General features: G+C 54.0%; 1 protein-coding gene across 6 annotated transcripts in view; it reads right to left on the reverse strand.

The window, feature by feature from the left end:
- The window catches only part of Sbno2 (strawberry notch homolog 2), a 57417-nt gene extending 37647 nt beyond the window's left edge, over window positions 1–19770 (reverse strand). For 5 of the 6 annotated variants that reach the window (XM_074054508.1, XM_074054510.1, XM_074054506.1 and 2 more), the window contains exons 1-2: window positions 19645–19770; window positions 744–931 (exon numbers count right to left, since the gene is read on the reverse strand). In XM_074054508.1, coding sequence (XP_073910609.1) covers window positions 744–821 — 78 coding nt within the window. In that variant the 5' untranslated portion in view covers window positions 822–931; window positions 19645–19770. Of the gene's footprint in view, window positions 1–743; window positions 932–1503; window positions 2560–19644 lie in introns of those variants that run through there. The other variant, XM_074054507.1, reaches the window with a different exon arrangement.
- Window positions 19771–20259: the final 489 nt, after the last annotated feature.

Consider the following 20259-nt stretch of genomic DNA (forward strand, 5'->3'; position numbering starts at 1 on the left):
GTACTCCATTGGTGGACACATTTGTGAACTCCACAGAATATTCAACCCAGACAGTAGACCTTCAGGTAAACTTTGAACTTCACCTAATGAGAATGTATCGGTACGAGCCCATCAATTGTTACAAGCTCATTATAAGTTGTAACAAGCTCCCTAATACAGGCTGTTAGTAATATGGACATGGGTTGGATGGCAGGAATATATGGGAACTCTGCTTTCTGAGCAATTTTCCTGTAAACCAAAAACTGCTGAAGTAATATTCTATTAAACTGAAAAAGAGAAAAAAAAAAAAAGGTTTAAAAATCTCTGAGCTGGGTGTAGTGACACATACCTGTAATCCCAGCATTTGGGAGGTAGAGCTTGAGGCTAACCTGGGCAACAAAATGCGACCCTATCTCAAAAAAAAAAAAGAAAGAAAAAAAAAAATCCTCTCTGACTGACTTCTACAGGTCCACTTCAGTGGCCTATGGAAAGAAGTGCCCAGTGCTGAATGTCTCTCTCAAAGGGCGAAAAAACTTAATGGCTAACCAAGGAACTGGAAGCTGCCCAGCAGGGGGGGGGCTGAGTTAGCCCCAGAGGGGAGTTAGCAAAGTCAGGCTCTGGACTAAGAAAGTCAAGGTCAAGGTCATGGCCAGGTTCTAGTGATCAATGTCCAATGTAAATGCTAACTTAGTGAGAACATACATCAGAGTGTCCACCAAATCCGGCTCAGCAGAGTGAGGACATCAGGGATGGCCTAGGCTCACCTGTAGTGGGATGCTGCCTGCTGCTGGGAGTTCATGCTGAGGGTACTCCCCGTCCATGGTAGGTCCCACTGCGAGCATCGGGTGGCAGGCGGGAGTACGTATCCTTAGCCAGGTAGCAGGCAGGGGCTCTGTGACTTGGGTCACAGGAGCAGCTATCTGTTCTGTGGCGGCAGTGGTGACATCATGTCCTGCCAAGGGAGACATGGGTAAGATGAGGTTGTGTTGAAATTGTCCATGATGTTCAACCACCTCCCTTCCCTTCAAGACCTGCCAGGCCCAGCAGGAAAGGGACTTTGGCTGGACACTAGTGGTTCAGGCCTATAATCCTAGCTATTCAGAAGGCAGAGATCAAGAGGATCATGGTTCAAGGCCAGCCCAGGCAAATATATCTCGAGACCCTATCTCAAATATACCCAACATAAAACAGGGCTGGCAGAGTGGCTCAAGTGGTAGAGCACCTGCCTAGCAAGCTTGAGACCCCGAGTTCAAACTCCAGTACCATCAAAACAAAAAGCAAGCAAGAAAGAGACCTTGCTCACTGCTACAGATATAAAGGGCTCCTTCCCTCCCCACATGCCTTGCCTCACCCTGGCCATTATGCTTTCACAGTACCTTCCCCGGTCCTGGTCACACTCATTAACAATTAATGTGAACCCTGGGGCTGTCCCCACCACCCACAGCTGAAAGCAGCCAAGCCTCAGGCTGACCCAGTGACCACTGGTCTAAGGCTGTCCAGGGAGTGTCCAGCCCAGCCCAGCACCTCCAAGCTAGGATGTTCACCAGTCCTGCAGGCTGAACCCCATCCCTCTGCAGCCACAGAGACTGTGCCAGTGTCTCCCAGGAACAGTCAGGGGCCAAGATGAACCAGGAAGAGATTCAGAAATGGGTCAGGATCAGAACACTCTTGTGCCCACACTGACAATATTCCTGGCAGAAAGACCTGGAGCCCCCACCACTGTCAGATGCCTGAGGACAACTCTGATCTGCCCCCAAGAGCCCACTGAGGTTGTGGGGCTCCCCACCAGGCAAGAGCAGGGACCCTAAGCGGGGTTGGTGGGCGTGCTCATAACTCGGGCAGACAGCCCAGAATGTTAATCACAGAGGAAGGCAGGAAGGGGAGGTGGCCACTACTTGGGCCAAGCCCCAGAGTGGAGAAATCCTCAGGACTTCCAGTAATCGCAGGCTAGCCACACGCACGCATGCACACACGCAGGCAGCTTGTGCAATCTCATGGGCGGGGGAGGGTACTGCCTTTGCCCTGAGCTCCAGGGACAGCAGCCAAGAGGGAATGGGGCCACAACTCCAACAGACTATGCTAGGCTGCCAGGGAGGGCAAGGGTGTCCCTCTTGGCCCCAGGCAGTCCTGCCCTCCACTTGTCCCTGATGTGGGCACATGGCTTTCTGTTGTTGCCACAAGCCTGGACCCCACTGGTGGCCTAGCTACCTCCTCCCCTGCAGGCCAGCACCAGTCACAACCTGGCTGGAATTGGGTTGTTTGGGCTAATAAACCAAACAACAGACTCTTGGTGACCATGAACAGCAACCTCGTCCCTCACTGAGGCTCCAGGATGTGGCCCATGCCGGGCTCCCCTTGAGGGGCTTATAGCACCTGAGTAAGGCAGTCCCTACTGGTAAGAAAGGTGGGATGTTTATTCACCTAGCGGACAGACCTTTGTGGGGAGAAATGACCTTGAAGTCAGTGGTACCCCTCAAGACGGCCCTTCCCACACCCCAGGGTGCACATTGAGTCTAAGACTACAGTCCTTGGCTGCCAGCTCAGAAAGCAAGTCCACTGGGAAGAGACACAGGGCAGTACACAAGTGACCCCAGGTAGTCCTCAGGTACATTGTGACCTAGGAACCTTCCAGCAGTAAGCTGGACCCCACTGTAGGTGTGCCCTCCCTCTGGCCCCCACGGTGCACAGGCAGCAATTCCTTGTGGTCTTTGGGCCTGCCCCACCCCACCCCCAGTCTATCAGGGACCTGTGGACACCAGGACTCCTAGGTGAACTCAGGCCTCACACTGTTAGCCAAGGTCAGGGATCAGGTTCAGAAAGCTTTTGACTTACAAAGGAGGCTCAGACACAGATGGGGTAGGGGAGATGAGGGGGAAGAGGGGAGGTGTTGGATGGTGTGTGGGTCTGTGCCTTGGGGACCCTGACAGGCATCTCTAAGCAGGGTGTTCAGACCTGGATCTTGAGGGGGAAGGCAGGGAGGGAAGTAATGTAGTTGTGAGACAAGGCAGTCACTGAGCATCTTGAACTGCAGATTAGGGTTAAAAAAAAAAAAAGGTGGGAACCGGGTCCGACAGGGCAGGTAGGGCAAGTAAAATGGTGGAGCTCTTGGAAAACAGTCTGGCAGTTCCTCCAAAAGTTAAACCAAGTTGCCAGTAGACCCAGCAATTCCATCCATAGGCATGTAACCACATCCACACAAAAATGTGTACAGAGATGTCCACAAAGGCTCAATTCATAAGTGCCCAAGGACAAGTGAATGGACACAGGATGCTCCAGCGTACAGTGGAGCATCATTCAGCCACAGGAGTGAGGTTGTGACACAAGCTAAGTATGGAGGGACCCTGTGCTCAGTGGCAGAGGCCAACACAAAAGACCCCACAGTATATGACTTCATTGACAGGAAACATCCAGAACAGGTGAAACCAGATACAAGAAGTGGATTTGTGGGTGTCAGGGGCTGGAGAGGAGATGGTATGACTGCCTGTTGCCCATATACACCCTGTGCACCCTGTGGGCCACATTTACCAGGATAGTACTCACCCTTGGGAAAAGCCCCTTCTTCCTCAAATCCTACCTAACATTCCCTCCAACCCAGCATCTCATGCTTCCTATCTCCCTTGTTGCCTCCGTCTGGAAGTGCTAGGCAAGACCCCCAAACTCAGCCCTCCCTCCAGTCCATCAGGACTCACCACTCCTCCATCTCTCCCAAGGCATCCCCTGACACTGATTTGATTCCCAAGCTCCCTTGTCCCCCTGGAGGGGCAGTTCAGTCTTGTCTACATGCCCCATGGTCCACAGAATAAATTCCAGCAGGGTGCCTGGCAGGATCTCAGAATACAAAGTTGTCACAGGCACCTCTGCCACACAGTCTTGGTCAGGGAGACCCTGCCTCAGCCTCAGAGGTCTGGGCTGACAAAACATGTAGCCCTGTTCTGCAGCCAAGTTTTATTTTTAGGGTGCGCCCAGTGCCAGGAGCAGGAGGTTAGTCATGAGGCTCCCACATAGGGGACAGCGACACTTGGTAATCTCGGCTACTTTGGAGGAATGAGGGACTCCTGAAGTCAAGTTTCCAGAAGTCATTGTAAAAGGGAAAGGTCACGGAATGAGCGGCCAGACAGGACAATGCCTGGAAGGAGAAATGATGGAAGACACCAGTCTAGGAGAAGATAACTCCCACAATGCACCCACTTCTGACCCTGCTGGGGGGGGGGGGTCCATCCTCCTTAACCAACCTCAGCACGGGACTGGATGCCCAGGACAGACCACAGGGTTCCATTCACATCAAGAACCATCAGCCTAGCACATATGAATATAATTAAAAAAAAAAAAAAAAAAAGAACCATCAGCCTCTCAAAATTTCTGAACTGGCTGCCTGGACAGGGCCTGAGGTCACCTGGACCCCCAGCTAAGGCAGAAGCCTGTAACTAAAGCTGCCCATGACTGTTGCAGGGCACGGTTACTGCCATCAGGACCCATGTGACAAAGTGCTGTCAGGAACATCATCCAAGAAGGCTAGGTGGAGGAGACAGCCTTCTATGTTAGAAGCAGGAGGAACCACCATAGCAAGACCTTGCACTTCCCTCCTCCCTGGAGCCCAAGCCTGGCCCCTTCTGCAGGTGGGGGCTTTGATATGACAGCACCACATGACCCACATTCTCACACCATCCTCTCCCTGCACAGTAATGACATGGTGCTTTCTGATGACACAGAGGCCCCTTGATGGAGCCCTGACCAGACTCTAAAGCCACACTCAGAAGTTTAAGCCTCTGTAGCAGTAGCAGTCCTAATAACAGACATGTACACAGGCCACTGTCTCCTCCTTGGGGGTCCTCAAGGTCTAGTGATGATCCCTCAGCCACGAGTTACTTCTTTGTGGTCCCCCCAGCAAGGGTGAGGCAGCTCATGTCCTGGGGATGTAGACATGAAGCCACAGCAGCTTAGGGAACATGTCAGGAGATGAATGCAGCATGCACGGCCCCAGGGTTTATCTCTCAGTCATGACCACAACCTGCTGCCTCCACATGAAGCTCCAAGTAGGACATGGCCACCAGGCTCTTAGATTTCCCAAGCCACCAACTAAACAGTTCTGGGATGCCAGTCCCAGGTGGAGCAGGAGGGTTTGATGGATTTCACAAGGCTTGGCCTGTGTGGGGCAGAGAGCCCACAGAACCCAGATGCCTGCCCAGGCCTCAGCCTGAGTGCTTAGAACTGTCCGATGGGGAGGGGCATCTCAGTCTCACTCAGTCCTCAGGGTCCTGACCTGTGGACAGAGCCAGGGGTTGTAGAGCCCTGTCTTCTACTCAGCCACGGGTTTTGTGGAAGCCTCAGGAGATGGAGCCAAACTTAGGGGGTCTCTCCCCAGCGGGGGACTGACAGAGAAGGGATATGAGCTGGGGAAGTGAGAGATTCTTTCGTTCCTACCTCAAGGTGGCCCATCCCAGCCCAGTAGGCCTGGACCTCTGGAGGTGGATGGGAGAGGGCTGAAGTCTGCTGAACTGAGTGACAGGGAGTCACTGGGAACAGGACGGGTGGGGCCCTTTATTGAAAGCGACGCACTTGAGATCCCAGATCCCAGGCTGGTGCTTGCTCTCTGTGCCATTGCACTGTCCCAGCTAGGATGCCCACATGATTTCCTGCTGATTACTGCAGAACTTCGGGCCACAAATGTTCTCACAGATCAGCCCTGAGGCGCCTTCTTGATGTGGGTGCCAGCTCACACCTGGCCAGATCTGAGGTGGATCAGCCCCTTGCCCGGGTCTCTACAAAACCCACATCAGCCATGTCAAGCTGGTCAATATCCCCAAGTCTGCTGAGGGGACCTCCTGCCAGCTCCTCTGCTATGGAAGGCAGCCTCTGCCCATTCTCCACCATATACTTCATTCCCAGACCCCACAAGGATGGCACTGCCCCACCTGTCCCTATTCAGCCTTCATATCCCCTCGGTGGTCTGCCACCTTCCTGGAGCTGTGCTAGAAAAGAAGCTGCCTGGTCTGTGGCAGGCACCTGACAGAACCCCGTGGAAGGGTAGTGGGGAGGCCCCCAGCCTAAAGGGAGCATCTGTAGAAGGTCAGGCAGTGGAACACCAGGACTCTGTCCCTGAAACCTGGGGGCGGGGGGGAAGGTGGCTGAGATTCTTTAAATGGGTTCAATGTTTGAAGACTTTTTTTTTTTTTTTTTGAGACAGGTCTTGAACTCACTTTTTAGCTCAGGCTAGCCTTAAACCTGAGATCCCCCTTCCTCCGCTTCCTGAGTGCTGGAATTATAGGTGTGCATATTTTTGTTTATTTATATTTTTTTGGTGCTACCGGAGTTTGAACTCAGGGCCTCACACTTGCTAGGCAGGCACTGTACCACTTGAACCACTCCAACAGCCCATTTGCCCAGGCTGTCTTCAAACTTTGATCCTCCTGATCTCTACCTCCCAAATAACTACAATTATTACCATGAGTCACTGGTGCCAGTCATACATATTTTTACAATAATTATAAATTACTGTAATGCACTAGATCAGCCAGTGGACCCTGGAGGAGGGGAGCTTGCCTAGGCCTCCAGGGCATTTTGCCCTGGGATGGCCCCTTCACAGGTGGGCAGATCCCAAAGACAAAAAAAGAAACTGGAAGAGTAGCAGGTCCTGAGGGCTTCTTCACAAAGCTCAGACCTAGTCCCTTGCTCTCCCAACCGAAGCAGGGCTGGCCAGTGACCAGCGAAAAGTCACCTTCACATTCATCAAGAAGGTTCTGACAGAGCACTGTGGTCTGGGGGCCACACTTAACAATGGCATCCATGTACAAGCTTCTCCCCTCCTTTACTTCAAGATGTTTTAAAAGTACTCAAGTTGGCCACTGAGGTCTAGAGGTTGCTGCCTGGAGCTGGAGTCACCCTCTCTGTACAGCCAATTCTGCAGCTCTGCCTGCTCAGGAAAGGACAGTCAGGACCACAGGTTTTCCTGGGTGTGAAATCCTACCTGCTCTCCATTCCCCAGAGCTACTGGTCTACAGAAGCCTACACAAGGTAGAGCAGTCTGTCTGGGCTCACAGCCTCCTAACTGGTAGGGTCAAACTAGACAGACAGGTGAGCATCCTGGCACAGAACAAGCAGGCACAGCTATTCATTGCTACCTCAATTGCACCTGTGCTGCTTACTTTGGCCTTCCAGGCCTGGACTGCAGGATCCTTCTCCCACACCAGATGAGCACAGAGATGGGCCTTTTGAGATTAATTTTTTCTTATTTATTTATTTTTGGCAATGATGGAAAATGTTCTACCACTTGAGCCATACCCCAGCACTTTTGCCTTTAGTTTTTCAGACAGGGTCTCATGCTTTTTTCCCTGTCAATCTCAGACCAAGATCCTCCTATCTCTGCCTCTCATGTGGCTGGGATTACAGATGTATACCACTATGCCCAGCTTGCTTTTTGAGATAGGGTCTTGCTAACTTTTGCCTGGGCTGGTCTCAAGCAGTGATCAGCCTATCTCCACCTCCCAAGTAGCTGGGCAAACTGAGGATTTTTTTTTAGTGGTACAGGAGATCGAACCCAGGGCCTCATGTATGCTAGGCAAACATTCAACTACTGAGCTACATTCCCAGCCCGAGTAGCTGGGACTATAGGCAGGAGACACCATGCTGGCCTTCTTAATTCATTATTATTGTTTTTGAAACAGGGTCTTGCTATGTCACTCAGGCTGGCCTCAAACTCTCCATCCTCCTGCCTCAGCCTGGAATGCTGGGATCACAGGCACACACCACTACACCTGGCTTTTCTTTTTTGAAATACTGTAATGAAAACAGGGGATCCAGGCAATTAAAAAAAAAATCTTGCCTAATTCAATCCCTGAGTTCATCCCCAGCACCATGAAAAAAACATAAAACCATTATCATAGTACAACTAGGTGGCTCAGATACTGTTCCATCGTTTTTAAGAGATGTTCCCAGGGCTCTCTTGGTACCATTTCTCAACTATCCCAGAAACAAGATTAATTTAATAAAATGGAGGCAAACTCAGAAGACAGATGTTGCGTTCATCACAAAGAATGAACACATACTATATCTTCCTGGCGGGTCCCCAAGAGAAAAGGCTCCAAACTGAACACTGTTCCTGTACTCTAAAACATGGAAGGTTCCAGAAGAAACAGCCTGCAGCACTGGGAGTGGGTGTGGCTCTTTGTATTTCAAACCACACATGTGCATAGCTGGAGAGAAACAGACCTTAGGTCCTGCAAGATGCCAAACAACCGAAGAGGCCTCTGCTGGCCTGTCCCACCCCTGCTTGCAAGGTCCCAATGTTCTGTCTTGTGCTCACCAAGGCTCATGTCCTACCCATCTGCTTCTGAGAATTCTGAAGAGCTATGCCTGGGTCCCTCCCTGCCATTCCCTGGAGGATCCCAGGACAGAGATATGGTGAAGGCACTGTCCACACCACAAGCCTCACCTTAAGTCCCACCTACACCCCAGTGTTGGCCAGGTACTTGGTGACACTCCACAGCACCAACTCTGGGCAGCACTTCAGGCTGATTGTGAACCAGGGCTTATCACAGGTGTGTTTCTCAGACCTTCAGGTAACCGGGGGAAAGCTACACTCCTCGATGGCAAGGAAGGCATGTGTGCCTGCAGCCTTCCAAGCCTGATCTGACCCCATTCGCAGAGAGATCTGAAAAACCTTGACTCCTATGAGTCTGCAGGGCCTCACACACAGTCCAAGCACCAGGTCCCTTTCTTGGCCTCTGTGCCTCCCCAGAGGCCTGGTCTGGCCTGGAAGGATCCTGTCCTCAAGGAAGGGGTCCTCCTAGCCAAGGCTCGGTATCCAGGGAATCTGGGCCTATGCTGGGCCCCACACCCAGAACTACCAAGGGCACCTTGGCACCAGCCCACCCAATGTCTGCCCCTAGGAGACCAGGAACACTGCATGCAGGCATGTCCTCCCTGGATCCCACTGGGTCTCCTCCTGCCCCTAGATGCCTATCCACAAATAGCACTGTGTGGAGTCTTCTCTTCTCCTCTCTGGGTACAGTTAACCCCAGTCCTCCCAACCTATTTGCCCTGAAGTCAGGGAGAATACTAGTTGTACTAGTTGCACCTCCCTCCTGGAGCCTGCTGGGTTTCATCTTTGCAGCTCAGACTTCCCACCAAAGAGGGCCGCCAAGATCTGGCTAGTAGCTCTGACTCCAGGTTGGCTCCTGACAAAGTCCTCACTTTCATATTCTGTGCTGGGCACCACCCCCCGCCACACACACACACGGAGGAACACTGCCTGCCCCTCTTCCATTTAATAGATGAGAAATCCAAGGTCCCCATGCAAGCTGAGAACAGGGTCCTATCTCCGATTTTAGGTGCTCCAGGGGAGTTCCTTGACCAGCCTAAATTTAGGGGTCAAACATCTCCAACCCCCAAATCCATCACCAGTCATATGAAGTGGAGCCCAGTAAATAAACCAGATGAACAAAAAAGTAGGGCCACTTTGGCTACTCCCAGGGCTTCCCAGCTGACTCAACCCAACTGACACACCAGGAAGATGGAGCCCAAAGCTTCCAGTTGTCCCCAGTCCCAAGAGGGGCCCACAGACCAGTCACCTGCTGTACACCTGGGCCAGCCACCCTGCTGTGCTCAGTGGTAATACTGTGGCCACTGCTCCCAACCATGTCCTAGAACTCAGATATACCCATCTGGGGGAGGAATCACTTGCATTGACAGGACCAGGACCAGTGCTTAGGTACCAGGATCAGATCCACAGCCCTGAGGGCTCAGGAGGTAGACAAAGAAGGGACAGGAAAGGTTTAGAAGGATGGTTGACATGATAGAGTAAGGGACTTAGGGACAGAGAGAGGCACTAGGATAAATGTCCTCAGAAGTTCAATTTAGTTCTTATTTAGAACAGGAGTCTTTGCACATGCAGTTGGTTAACATAAGGTCATAAATGACTTGTGTTCATTTAAGAGGGAAATTTAGGCACACTTGGAAATTTGGTCTTTAGGAGAGTTATGTGACATGGAAGCAGAGCCTAGGGTAATGTTAACAGAAGCCAGGGACACCTGGAGTCCCAGATACTGACAAAGCCTGGACCACCCCTGGCTCCATGAAGACTCTTAACTCTGGGCTCCAGGATTGGGAAAGGGTGTGTCCTTGTCTTTAGAGTGGGAGGGTGACGAGACAGCAGCCCCCAGAATGTGGGGGTCCACACTCTGGTATGAGCAAACCCTGACCCTTGGCTGACTCCCTGGGCGCCTAACAGTGTACAAAGAGCACTTTGGGGAGCCTTCTCCTTTCCTTTCCTCCCAAGCTATTTGCCCTGAAACCCAGGAGAGGACTGGCTGCACCTCACTCCTGGGGCTCACTCTGGGCTTGACATACTGGGGAAAGGGAGGGGCTGCTAGGTCTCATCTTTGCAGCTCGGCTTTCCCCACCAGAAAGGGCCACCAAGGCCTGACTAGTAGCTCTGACTCCAGGCTGGCTCCGGGAAGAGTGGCCCAATGCTATGATCTTGGGTCACAGAATCCCCTGGAGGTGTCTGGAGAGCAGCAGCTCTGGAATGCCAATGCCAGGCAGAGGCTGGTGCCTGACCCCTAGCCTCTTGGAGCACATGCACACATGACAGGCTGGGGGGAGCCTTTGGACTGTGCCCTGGATGTTCGATTTCACAAGCAGGCAGGGTAGGAGGGGCTCATCCACTTAAAATAAGGACACGGAGAAGTGAAGAAGACAGAGTCTCAGCATGGGTTTGTTTCTTGAATTTCAGTTCTGCTCTTGGTTCCTCTCAGGGATTCCTCGGTGAAAAGTGTCATGGCCTGCAGGACCTTACCACCTATGTTCCCCACCTGGCCAAGTTCACAGGAGTCTCCCACAGGAAAGATGCAAGGGTACCCAAGAACAGTGGTACATCTCTGTAATCCCAGCTACTTGGGAAGCAGCTTTTGGGAAGATCACAGTTGGAGGACAGCCTAGGTAAAAAGTTAGCAAGACCTCCATATCAACCAATAAGCCGGGCATGGTGGTACATGCACCTATCATCCTAGCTATGCTGGAAGCATAGAAAGGAAAATCATGTCCGAGGCCAGCCCTGGTCAAAAGCGCAAGAACTTACCTGAAAAATAACAAAGCAAAAAAGGGCTGGGGCATGGCTCAAGCAGTAGAACACCTGCATAGCAAGCATGAGGCTGAGTTCAAACCCCCCAAAAGGTGAAAGGTGCAGGGGTTGGACTCATGCAGTGGGCACCCCAGGAGGCCCAGCCCTTTTCACTGTACTCATTCCCAAAGGGGTCTTGGGGAATGGCTTCACCTCAGCCTTTTCCTGGGGTCACTAGAAAGGTCACAGTGTGGGGGGCTCTAAACAGTACCCTGATTTTCAGTGGAATTCCCCACCCATGCCTTTCAGAATATTCCAAGGGGCAGAGGGCCAGGGGCAAGCAGGAGGGAATCTTCACAAGAACAAGATGGCAGGGGCAGGAAGGAACCCAGAGTGGGTATCCGAACTGCTGGGCTTCTTCTGCAAAACTTCTCCTTCTGCCCCAATAAGAGGCCTCCTGTCCACAGGGCTGGGAGCTGGAATGGGGTGACATCCAGGCACTCCAGTAATGGTGTGGGTGACCCTGTAGCTGTGAAGCAAGGAAAATACACTGTCCCGAAGTAAACCAGGGTATTCAGGAACCTGATGGGCCATGTCCATAGTTTCCCCTCCACCCTCAACCCCTCCAGGGCCTGCCATATCCTAGCCTCTCAGGAGCCAGCTATGGAAGAAGCCATATGAAGTCAATGCCTGCAGTCTCCTTATCTGACTCTGCAGTCAGGGTGCTCCATGGACAGGGACTGGACTGGGGGCTACTTAGCTGACTCCATAGTCTGGGCCTGGTATGATCACCCCAATACCAAATGAAGGCCCAGGAGAGGGACAATGGGTGGGTAAGGCCTTGATGAGGAGGCTGCTCACTGCCTGTCATCACCACCTGACCCTGAGAGTAGAAGCAACAGTCAGGACCAGGTAAGGGCTGAGATATACAGAGTGAAGGCACCACACATCACCCCAGGATGGGAGAAGCTGTCCCGAGTGAGCGAGGGCAGAGAGGCCCAGATCCCCTTGCCAGCCCAGTGTGGAATGGTTGTCATACTCAGCCCTCGTACTGTTGATGTCCTCCACATCAGGAAGACAGCTGCGTCTGAGGAACCAGATCCTGGGCAATCACAGTGCAATAAACACACATGCAGAAATTGAGCCTTTCAAGCTGGACACTAGGGGCACGGTTGGGGGTCACCCATTGGCTCTCTAGTAGACGTGATGACCACAGACCACAGGCTCATCCATGTGTACAGGACAGCTAGGCCCTCAGCCTAGCAGAATAGTGCTCTTTCCCGCTGCATAGCAAGGTGGGTATGTCATTACCAAGATGCATGGTGCTTAGACAGGCTGGCAGGTCATACAGCCTCGGGAAGCTGGTCAGTGTCCCAATTCTGCCCCTGCCTGCCTGAGGCATAGTGGGAACCCAGGACCTCCTCAGTCCTGACTGGGGACCGAGTCTGGGTTTCAGGGTTCCCTGGCCCCTGTTCCATCTACTCCTAACTGTGGTTCAGCCTTCCCAGAGGAGAACTAAAAACTTCCTCAAGGTAGAGGCACCAATCTACCTGCTCCCAGCTATACATGGAGTTCCGGCTGCTGCCATTGTTGGACACATAAGCCTTTGTCCACAGGGACACATGTCGAACAACCTCCAGTGGTGGTCACATACCATCCAGACAGGTGTCCTCTTCCGGGAAGTGCCTGCTCAGGTCTAGTGTTCATGTGTGGTAGGATTTTTTTTTTTTTTTTTTTCCGGCACTGGGGTTTGAACTCATGGCCTTACACTTGCTAGGCAGACACTCTACCATATGAGCCACTCCCACCAGCTCATGTGTGGTCTTCAAAAGGCTTCTAACACACTGAATATGGGGGGTCTCCTCTAACCCCCAGCTCTTCTCCTGACCACTCTCCCCTGATTTCTTGGTCCTTTGAGACAAACATGCCTTTGTCTGTCCCAAGTCCACGCAGAAGGGGGTCTCTGCTGCCCCCGTGCTTGCTGCTGTCTCTGATTGAGTCTCTTGGGAGGACTCAAGCAGGACCAGCTAGAGCTACACACAGCTGGACTGCACTGGTCCTGGTGAGTGGCTCAGTGATTATCACTGTCCTGTGACTCCTTTAGTCCAACCTTGATGCTGTGTGCCAAGAACATCACAGAGACCTTCATCCTAGCCCAAAGGGCATTTGGTATCTGGAGAGGGAAGGTTTGCTGTGGTGTGGGGCTGGGCTTCAGGGACAGGCAACACTGACAGGGACCCAGAACAAGGCATCCATGTATCTGCTTGATCTATGCTGGCAACATAATCACCAGAGACCTGTGCCCACCTCTGGATGGAGAGAGAGCCCAAAATCATAACAGCAGGAACTCAAGAAGAGTTAGTGGAGTCTGAACCAGTTTTCTCTTTCTGCTGTGACAAGTGACCATAAACACGGCAGCATGAGCAACACAGTGCCCCCCTGCAGGTTGGTTCAGGAGATCTGGCTATCTCCTCCCTCCGGGGCCCATAGGGGGAAATCAAGGTGTGAGTGGCCTAAGCTCTCAGCTCCCAGGGACCTCTGCCTCTACAGTGTTGTGAGTGGTTGGGCCTCAGCTTCCCCAGGACTCGACAGTCCCTCCTGCTGCCCCCATCTTTGCAGCCAGCAGGCAACAAGCCCCTCTCAACGCTTGGCGTCTGTGACCTGCCCTGTGCAAGTTTCTTCTGCCTCAGAGCAAGGAGGTCTCTGTTTCTAAAAACTTGTGGGACACCATGGGCCACAGATACTCCAGGGTACCCTCCCACCAAGGACTCTTAACTGGGCTCCATCTGAAGAGGCCCTGTGCCCTAGGAGGCACCACATTCACAGGCCCCAGGGATTGGGACAGGATGTCTCTGGGCTGACCTCAGAACCCAAGCACCAAACAGTGTCAGGCCATGTGAACCAAAACTGAGATTCATGAATGACCACCCAGGCCACGGGGCCCCCAAGCACAGTGACAGGTCCTGGGAGACAAGGTCCCACCCCTTAGGCACCACCCACCCTGTCCTCTGAGGGGGTGAGACATGCTTCGGTGAGCTGGTGGGTGAGGCTCCACTGGGGGAACACAGTTCCCACAGGAGAGGGGAGCAGAGCATCCACAGGAAGGAATGTGGACCAGGTTTCCAGATGGGCTGGTTTTTCAAGAAAACCATAGGTTTGGGTTTGAGGATTGCAGCCCCTAGTTGTTCAAAGTAGGCGAAGCAGGCCACCACATCCAGTTGAAGGGCTAGGTACCTTCCCAGTTTCCACAAAGCCAGGGCAGACCCAGTAGCCTCGGTGACCACTTGGGACACCTTCAATACCACCCCTGAGAGACCCAACCTCCACCTAGTACTCAGGAGGCTGAAGCTTCCAGCAACCAGAATCAAATGCCCAAAAAGCACCCCAGCCAAAGCTCCAAGTTTCCTCACCCAGTGCTGCCAGTGCCAAGCGAAGACCCATGCAGGCCAGGCCAGGGCAGCAAGGTGCTCACTTTACCACTTCTAGGACAGAGAACTCTCCTGAGCCCAGCCAAGAACATTCATCCACTGTGAAGCAGCACTGACAGACCACCACCCTCTACAACGTCCACTGGGCTCTACTCACCTACAGCAAGGTAGGCGAATGACTATATCCATTCCCACAGAACCCTCAGGGAACATGTGCTGAGCCCTGCCTCCTTCATCCAGACCAGGGTCTAGGGTCCTGGAGCCAGTCTTGTGGCCAGGGCAAGTGCTGCCCAGAGAGGTGAGCCTTTCCTCAGTTTACCTGTTGTGCAGAGGGAGAGACCTCTGGCTCTGGGCTGACTAGATAGTAATCAGGCAGCTGGCTGACCGCTTCCGGTGTCTGGGCCACTGTTGGCACACAGACTCACAGACTTTCTCCCTGACCCGGCAGCACCCGGCAGCACCCAGCCGGGCCTGGCCCAGCTGCCCCACCCCGACAGCAGTGAGTCAGCTCCATAGCAGTTTGCTGCCTGCTGCATACCTTGGGCTCATCCTGGTCCAAGGCCTTTGACCTGGCAGGGGTGGGGGACTCCCAGGAAATGCCATGACTCGCACAAGTCACTTTCGAAATGCAGCAGTCTTGGATGGAAGGCTGATGCTGCCTCTTTCAGTTTCACTTAGGGATAGAACAGGGCCAGAGTTGAGGGAGGGACCTCACATCTACTCTGAGACCATTGCTCTGGATGTGGGGGGCATAAATCCCCAGGTCAGTAGCCAATAGGAGGGGCCCCAGTCAGGCTCTCCACAGGAAGATGTGATTCCTCAACCCAAAGATCTGGGTTCAGGAGATCCATAGAGGGGCAGCACCTGGCACAAAGGGCAGCCTGAGACTCAGACAGTCCTCGAGCCATCCAGGTACACTGAGTCTGCCCCACCGCTCGCTCCATGCTTCATGCAGTGCCCAGCAAGCAGAGGGAAAAAGCCAATGCTTTTCTGTTGTGATCCCTCCCAGGGCCTGCACAGCAGATGGGGCCTTCCAGCTATCCCCAGAGCTGGAGTAGCAGTACCAGGGCTGGGGTGGGGGGGCAGAGGCTGGCAGGTGGCCTCTGCACTGACACACCAGGGTCCTTCCCTGCCCTGTTGTTCCTCCAGGTATGACCCTGGCCTCATGGGAACTCCAGGGCTCCATACCTGCCATCAGAGAGCCAGAAACAGAGAGGAGTCCACAGGAGGGCCAGAGTGCATACCTGAACCCCAGGCTAATGCCTTCCACAGGAGACCAAGCTTCAGAAAAACACTGCACCCAGCTCTCAGTAGGGCCATGGAACACCTCCAAAGACTATCCTTGCTTACCACGAACACACAGTTCTAGGATGCCCCCTCAACAGAAGTCCAAATCCCCCACAGTACTCCCTGTAGGAACTTACCTCATTCCTGGAAGCAACTTTCAGTATAGGGCTGGGATGAGCACCAGAGCAAGATGCTAGGCTCCTGGGAAGGAGGGCTTGAGACACCACTGCTCCAGTCCTCCTCCTGGAAGCCAGGACAAGGCTCCCAACCAGCCATCCAGCACCTCTGGTATGAACTGGCTGGCAGGTTCAGGCTTGTGGCCCATTCTCAACCTTGAGGGTAAAACACAACGGTATCCCAAGGGCTGAATAGGCCTTGCTTTAAGAAGTGTAATTCATACACCAAGAAATTCACTGGTATAGATTATACAACACGCTGGGCTTCAGTATATTGTGAGTTGTTCAACTATCCCCTCTAATTCCAAAACATTCACCCCAAAAGGAAGCCCCATGAGCAGTCACCCTGTCCCTTCCCCTTCCCCAGTCCCTGACACCTACTACTTCCTGTGTCTGGATTCACCTGTTCTGGATGTTTCCTAGCAGTGGGGTCACACACTGGGGGGATTGTCTCACTGGGCATTGCATTTTCAAATCACATCCCCAGTGTAGAAGGGAAACGCTAGTCTAATCTCTGCCTCCCTAGAAGGACTTGGCAAGTCCAGAGCACACAGATGATGGGCACCTGAAATCCCAGTTTTACCTAGAATGCCAGCTCTGCCCTCACCTGAGCCACAGCCCCACAATAGGTGACCACATTTCCCAGGGAGGGAAGCAAGGTGACCCACAGAGGCAGTAATCACCATGAGCAGTGACCCTGAAGAAGTCTGCTCTTCATCCCAAACTGCCTTCTGGGGTAGAAGGGGGAGTCAGATCCAAGGGGCAGGGCTTTGAGGTCCACCCACACAGCTGGAGGGACGGTGGGGGAGAGAGGTGTGTGGGGGGGGAGCAGAGGTAATCAGGATGGGAAGATCTGGGTGACCTCGCCCTCAGGTTACACCCAGTAGTGGCCACACCCAGCCATCCCACATGCCGTCTGACCACACAGCCTTTGGCTGTGGAAAGCGGCTGGAGCTGTTCCAAACCTGCCCACCAGGAATCACAAACACGTGTACAACAGCAACACACTTACAGGCACAACACAACGTGCACACATGCAAGGGCAAAACGCATACCTGCACACTCATGTACACAAGGTACATGAATGCACACACAACACAGACACTCGAGTACACATTTGCATGCACACATGCATAAATGTGTGCATACACTGATACACATGTGCACAGGCACACACTGGAAATGCATACATATGCTCAGCACACATACACAAGTGTGTGCCACACAAATCCTGGGCTGTGGGGAACCTTCTCCACACACTCCAATGTGTCAGCTTCCCAGCATGTTTACAATTTCAGATTCTGCCACACCCCCAAACATGGGGAAGAAGTCCATCCCACCCTTATGACGGGCCTCTGGGAGAGGCGGCCTGGGACTGCTTGCTGGCGGACACAGTCGCCTCTTTATTCTCTCACAGGGCCAGTGTTTCTTGTTGACCCTGCCGTAGGGGTGTCTGGGACATGGCTGGAACTCAGGGCCATGCCTAAGTTGGTTACACACAGGGGTGCAGGGGCAGGACTGTGGGCTGCAGCCAATACCAGCCAGGCGCAGGCTCTCTGGGTCTTAGTTTCCCCATGAGACTGGAGGGCATGGGACAGCTCTCCTGTCCCCTCACTGCTCTGACCAGATTCCAAATCTGACAGAAGAAACTGGCCCCTTGTCTGGGTCTGCCTGGGCCCCAGGGCTCCCCACACCTCTGTCTACCACAGTCCTTTTCCCTGCTGGGCCCACCTGTTCTGTGCAGGTATATGAGCAGAGCAGCCATCTGCTGGAATCTCAAGTAAATTAGAGCACCTTCCCATTTGCAATCATACCTTCCCTGCAGATCACCCCCAGTCACCCCCCACCCTTCCTCAGTCCCATCCATTGCCAGCCCAGATCCCACAAAACACTCTGAAGGCACCAGGGCAGTTAGTCTGAGAAGCTAGTGCCCCGCCTCTGAGGGTCTCCCCTGGGAAAATCCAGGGCAAGAGTGATCAGGAAGCCTATGAGCAAGAGGGCACTTGAGAAGGGAGGGTCCAGGTCCCTGCCTTTCTCAAGCCAGACCTTGGCAGGACATCCTCAGCAGCACAGCCCTCTGCAGCTGGGCACCGGGGCCAGGGAAAGAAAGCCAGGCACGGCCTCATTGCCAGTCTTCAGGAAGGATCTGGACTGGATACAGCTTACCCAACACTTAGAACCTCCATACCCCTGAAGAGCAGAGTCCTCCAATACTGCTCATTCCCAGAACCCTTTCAAAGTCATGGTGAGCTGCCCCACTGGACCAGGCTCCAGGACCTGACCCCTCTCCTGACAACAGGTTCACTGGGTTCTCAGCTTCGGTCAGCACAACATCAGGCCCCCTAGCCACAACGGAAAATATTTACTGCCCCTGAAATGTCAGCAAGTGCCAACACAGGCGCTCACTACTCACAGGATGCAACAGATGGCACCAAATGTCCCCAAGCAGGAAGGACATTCCTGAGCAGGCATTCCGGGAAGCAGAGCCTGGGGATGCACCACTATGGTTTACAGACTCAGGTTTTGTGTTTTTTTTTTTTTTCCCCCCAGGGAGATACCCACAGTCCCTGCCCCAGGACTCCTGGAGGCTCTGGCTGGCTCTCTGGCCCTAGCCCAGCCTCATTCTCAGGCCTTAGGGACAGTGGCAAAAGACCTCTACTGGGGCAGGACCCACCAAGCAGGCCTCCTCTCCCTAGTCCACCCACCTCCATGTCTCTGTCCACTAGTCCTTGGGAGTTCCAGTTTCAATGCCACTCAAGGCACACTCCCACCTCAAACGCTGGGCAAACCCACTGAGGCGGTCCTAGGGGTTAGCTAACATCAGTGAGCCCACATCAACCCACCCACAGAATTGCAGGGAACAGGCATGCCTAGCCCTCCTTGAGGGTGGCAGGGCAGGAGCCTCCAGAGCTGGAGACTGGAGAGGAGCTATGCTTCAGTCCAGGCCAGCAGGGGATACAAGTCCCCAAGGAGCCTGTCATGGATCACTGAACAAGAGATCAGAGGTCACCCAGATTTTGGGTTGGGGTCACAACTCGGTCACTAGAGAGGTCAGGATATCAGGGAAAAGCTAGTTCAGGGTCACCAGGGAGCTCCAGGGTCACCAGGGAGCTCCAGGGTCACCAAGGAGTCCGGGATCAAAGAGCACCAGAAAAAGAAAAAGATCGGGGTCAACAAAGAGCCCAACGGGATAGGGATTCACTATGAAGCGTGGGGGAGAAAAAGCTTGAGGGGTCGGGGCAGAGAGTGGGGTCAGGGTTCACTCAAAGGAGGGGGTTACGGCATGGGGGTCAAGGTTCGCCGCGGACAGCGAGGGTCGCGGCGCAGGGCAGGGTCAGAATTCACTCAAAAAATGGGGGTCGCGGCAAAGGCTAGGGGGGTCAAGGTTCACTGGAAGGATGGGGGTCGCGGCGAGGGGAGAGGTCAGGGTTCACTCGGAGGATGGGGTCGTGACGGAGGGCGGGATCAAAGTTCGCGGCGGAGGGCGGGGGTCGCGGCGTAGGGCGGAGCCAGAGCTCGCGGAAGGCGGGGCTGGCGGGGGTCTCAGCCGCCAGGCTCGCCCCCTCCCCGTGGCCCCGGAACCCCCATCAGGGACGCCGGAACCCGATCCGGGATGCGAACGGCGACAGGGAATGAAGGGCCCTCCCGGGGCGCAGTTCGCTGGGGCCAGCAGGGGTCTCAACGGGGCCGGGGCGGGAGTCGCGGCCGGACGCCTCACCTCGAACCCAGCTGCGGCCGGGCGTGGAGCCTGGAGCGCCTCAGTTTCTCCGATCCTCCCGGCGGACGCCGCTCACTTCCGGGTTTCGGTCGCCATCTTGCGGGCCCCGCGCACTTCCGGTCATACCTTGGTGGGGGCGGGGAGGGCCTGGTGGGCGGGGTCTTCGCGGGAGCGGGACTCTGCAGGCTTTGGGTGCGAGTGCCACTCGGCTGTTCTTCCCTGATTCTTGCTTGGGGCTTAGCTGCCCCAGCCTGTTTCCTCCCCTCCAACACGTGGATGAATGTCATCCTGCGACTCCGCTCCTCCTTTCTCAGACCCCCTCCTAGGCCTTTGCACACCCACTTTCATCCCAGGCCTATCAGCCGCTGGTGCCCTCGCAACCATCCAGAATGGACCCTGACGCGAGTCATGCTTTCTCCCTTTATTGTCTCCCCTCCAGTGGTTCTCTTGCTCATTGATCTGTCTCCTTCCTGGAATATAGTCTCGAGGCCCCCACAACACAGTGACACATTGGAGTCCCAGGAGCCACCCAAAGGATTCTTGCAAACAGGGCCATGGACTTCTGAGTTTCTTGCCCCGCAGGCTTACAGCCCAGCCGTCCAATGCAAACTGTCA

Source organism: Castor canadensis, chromosome 14 (assembly GCF_047511655.1).
Source record: "Castor canadensis chromosome 14, mCasCan1.hap1v2, whole genome shotgun sequence".
NCBI classification, from domain to species: domain Eukaryota; kingdom Metazoa; phylum Chordata; class Mammalia; order Rodentia; family Castoridae; genus Castor; species Castor canadensis.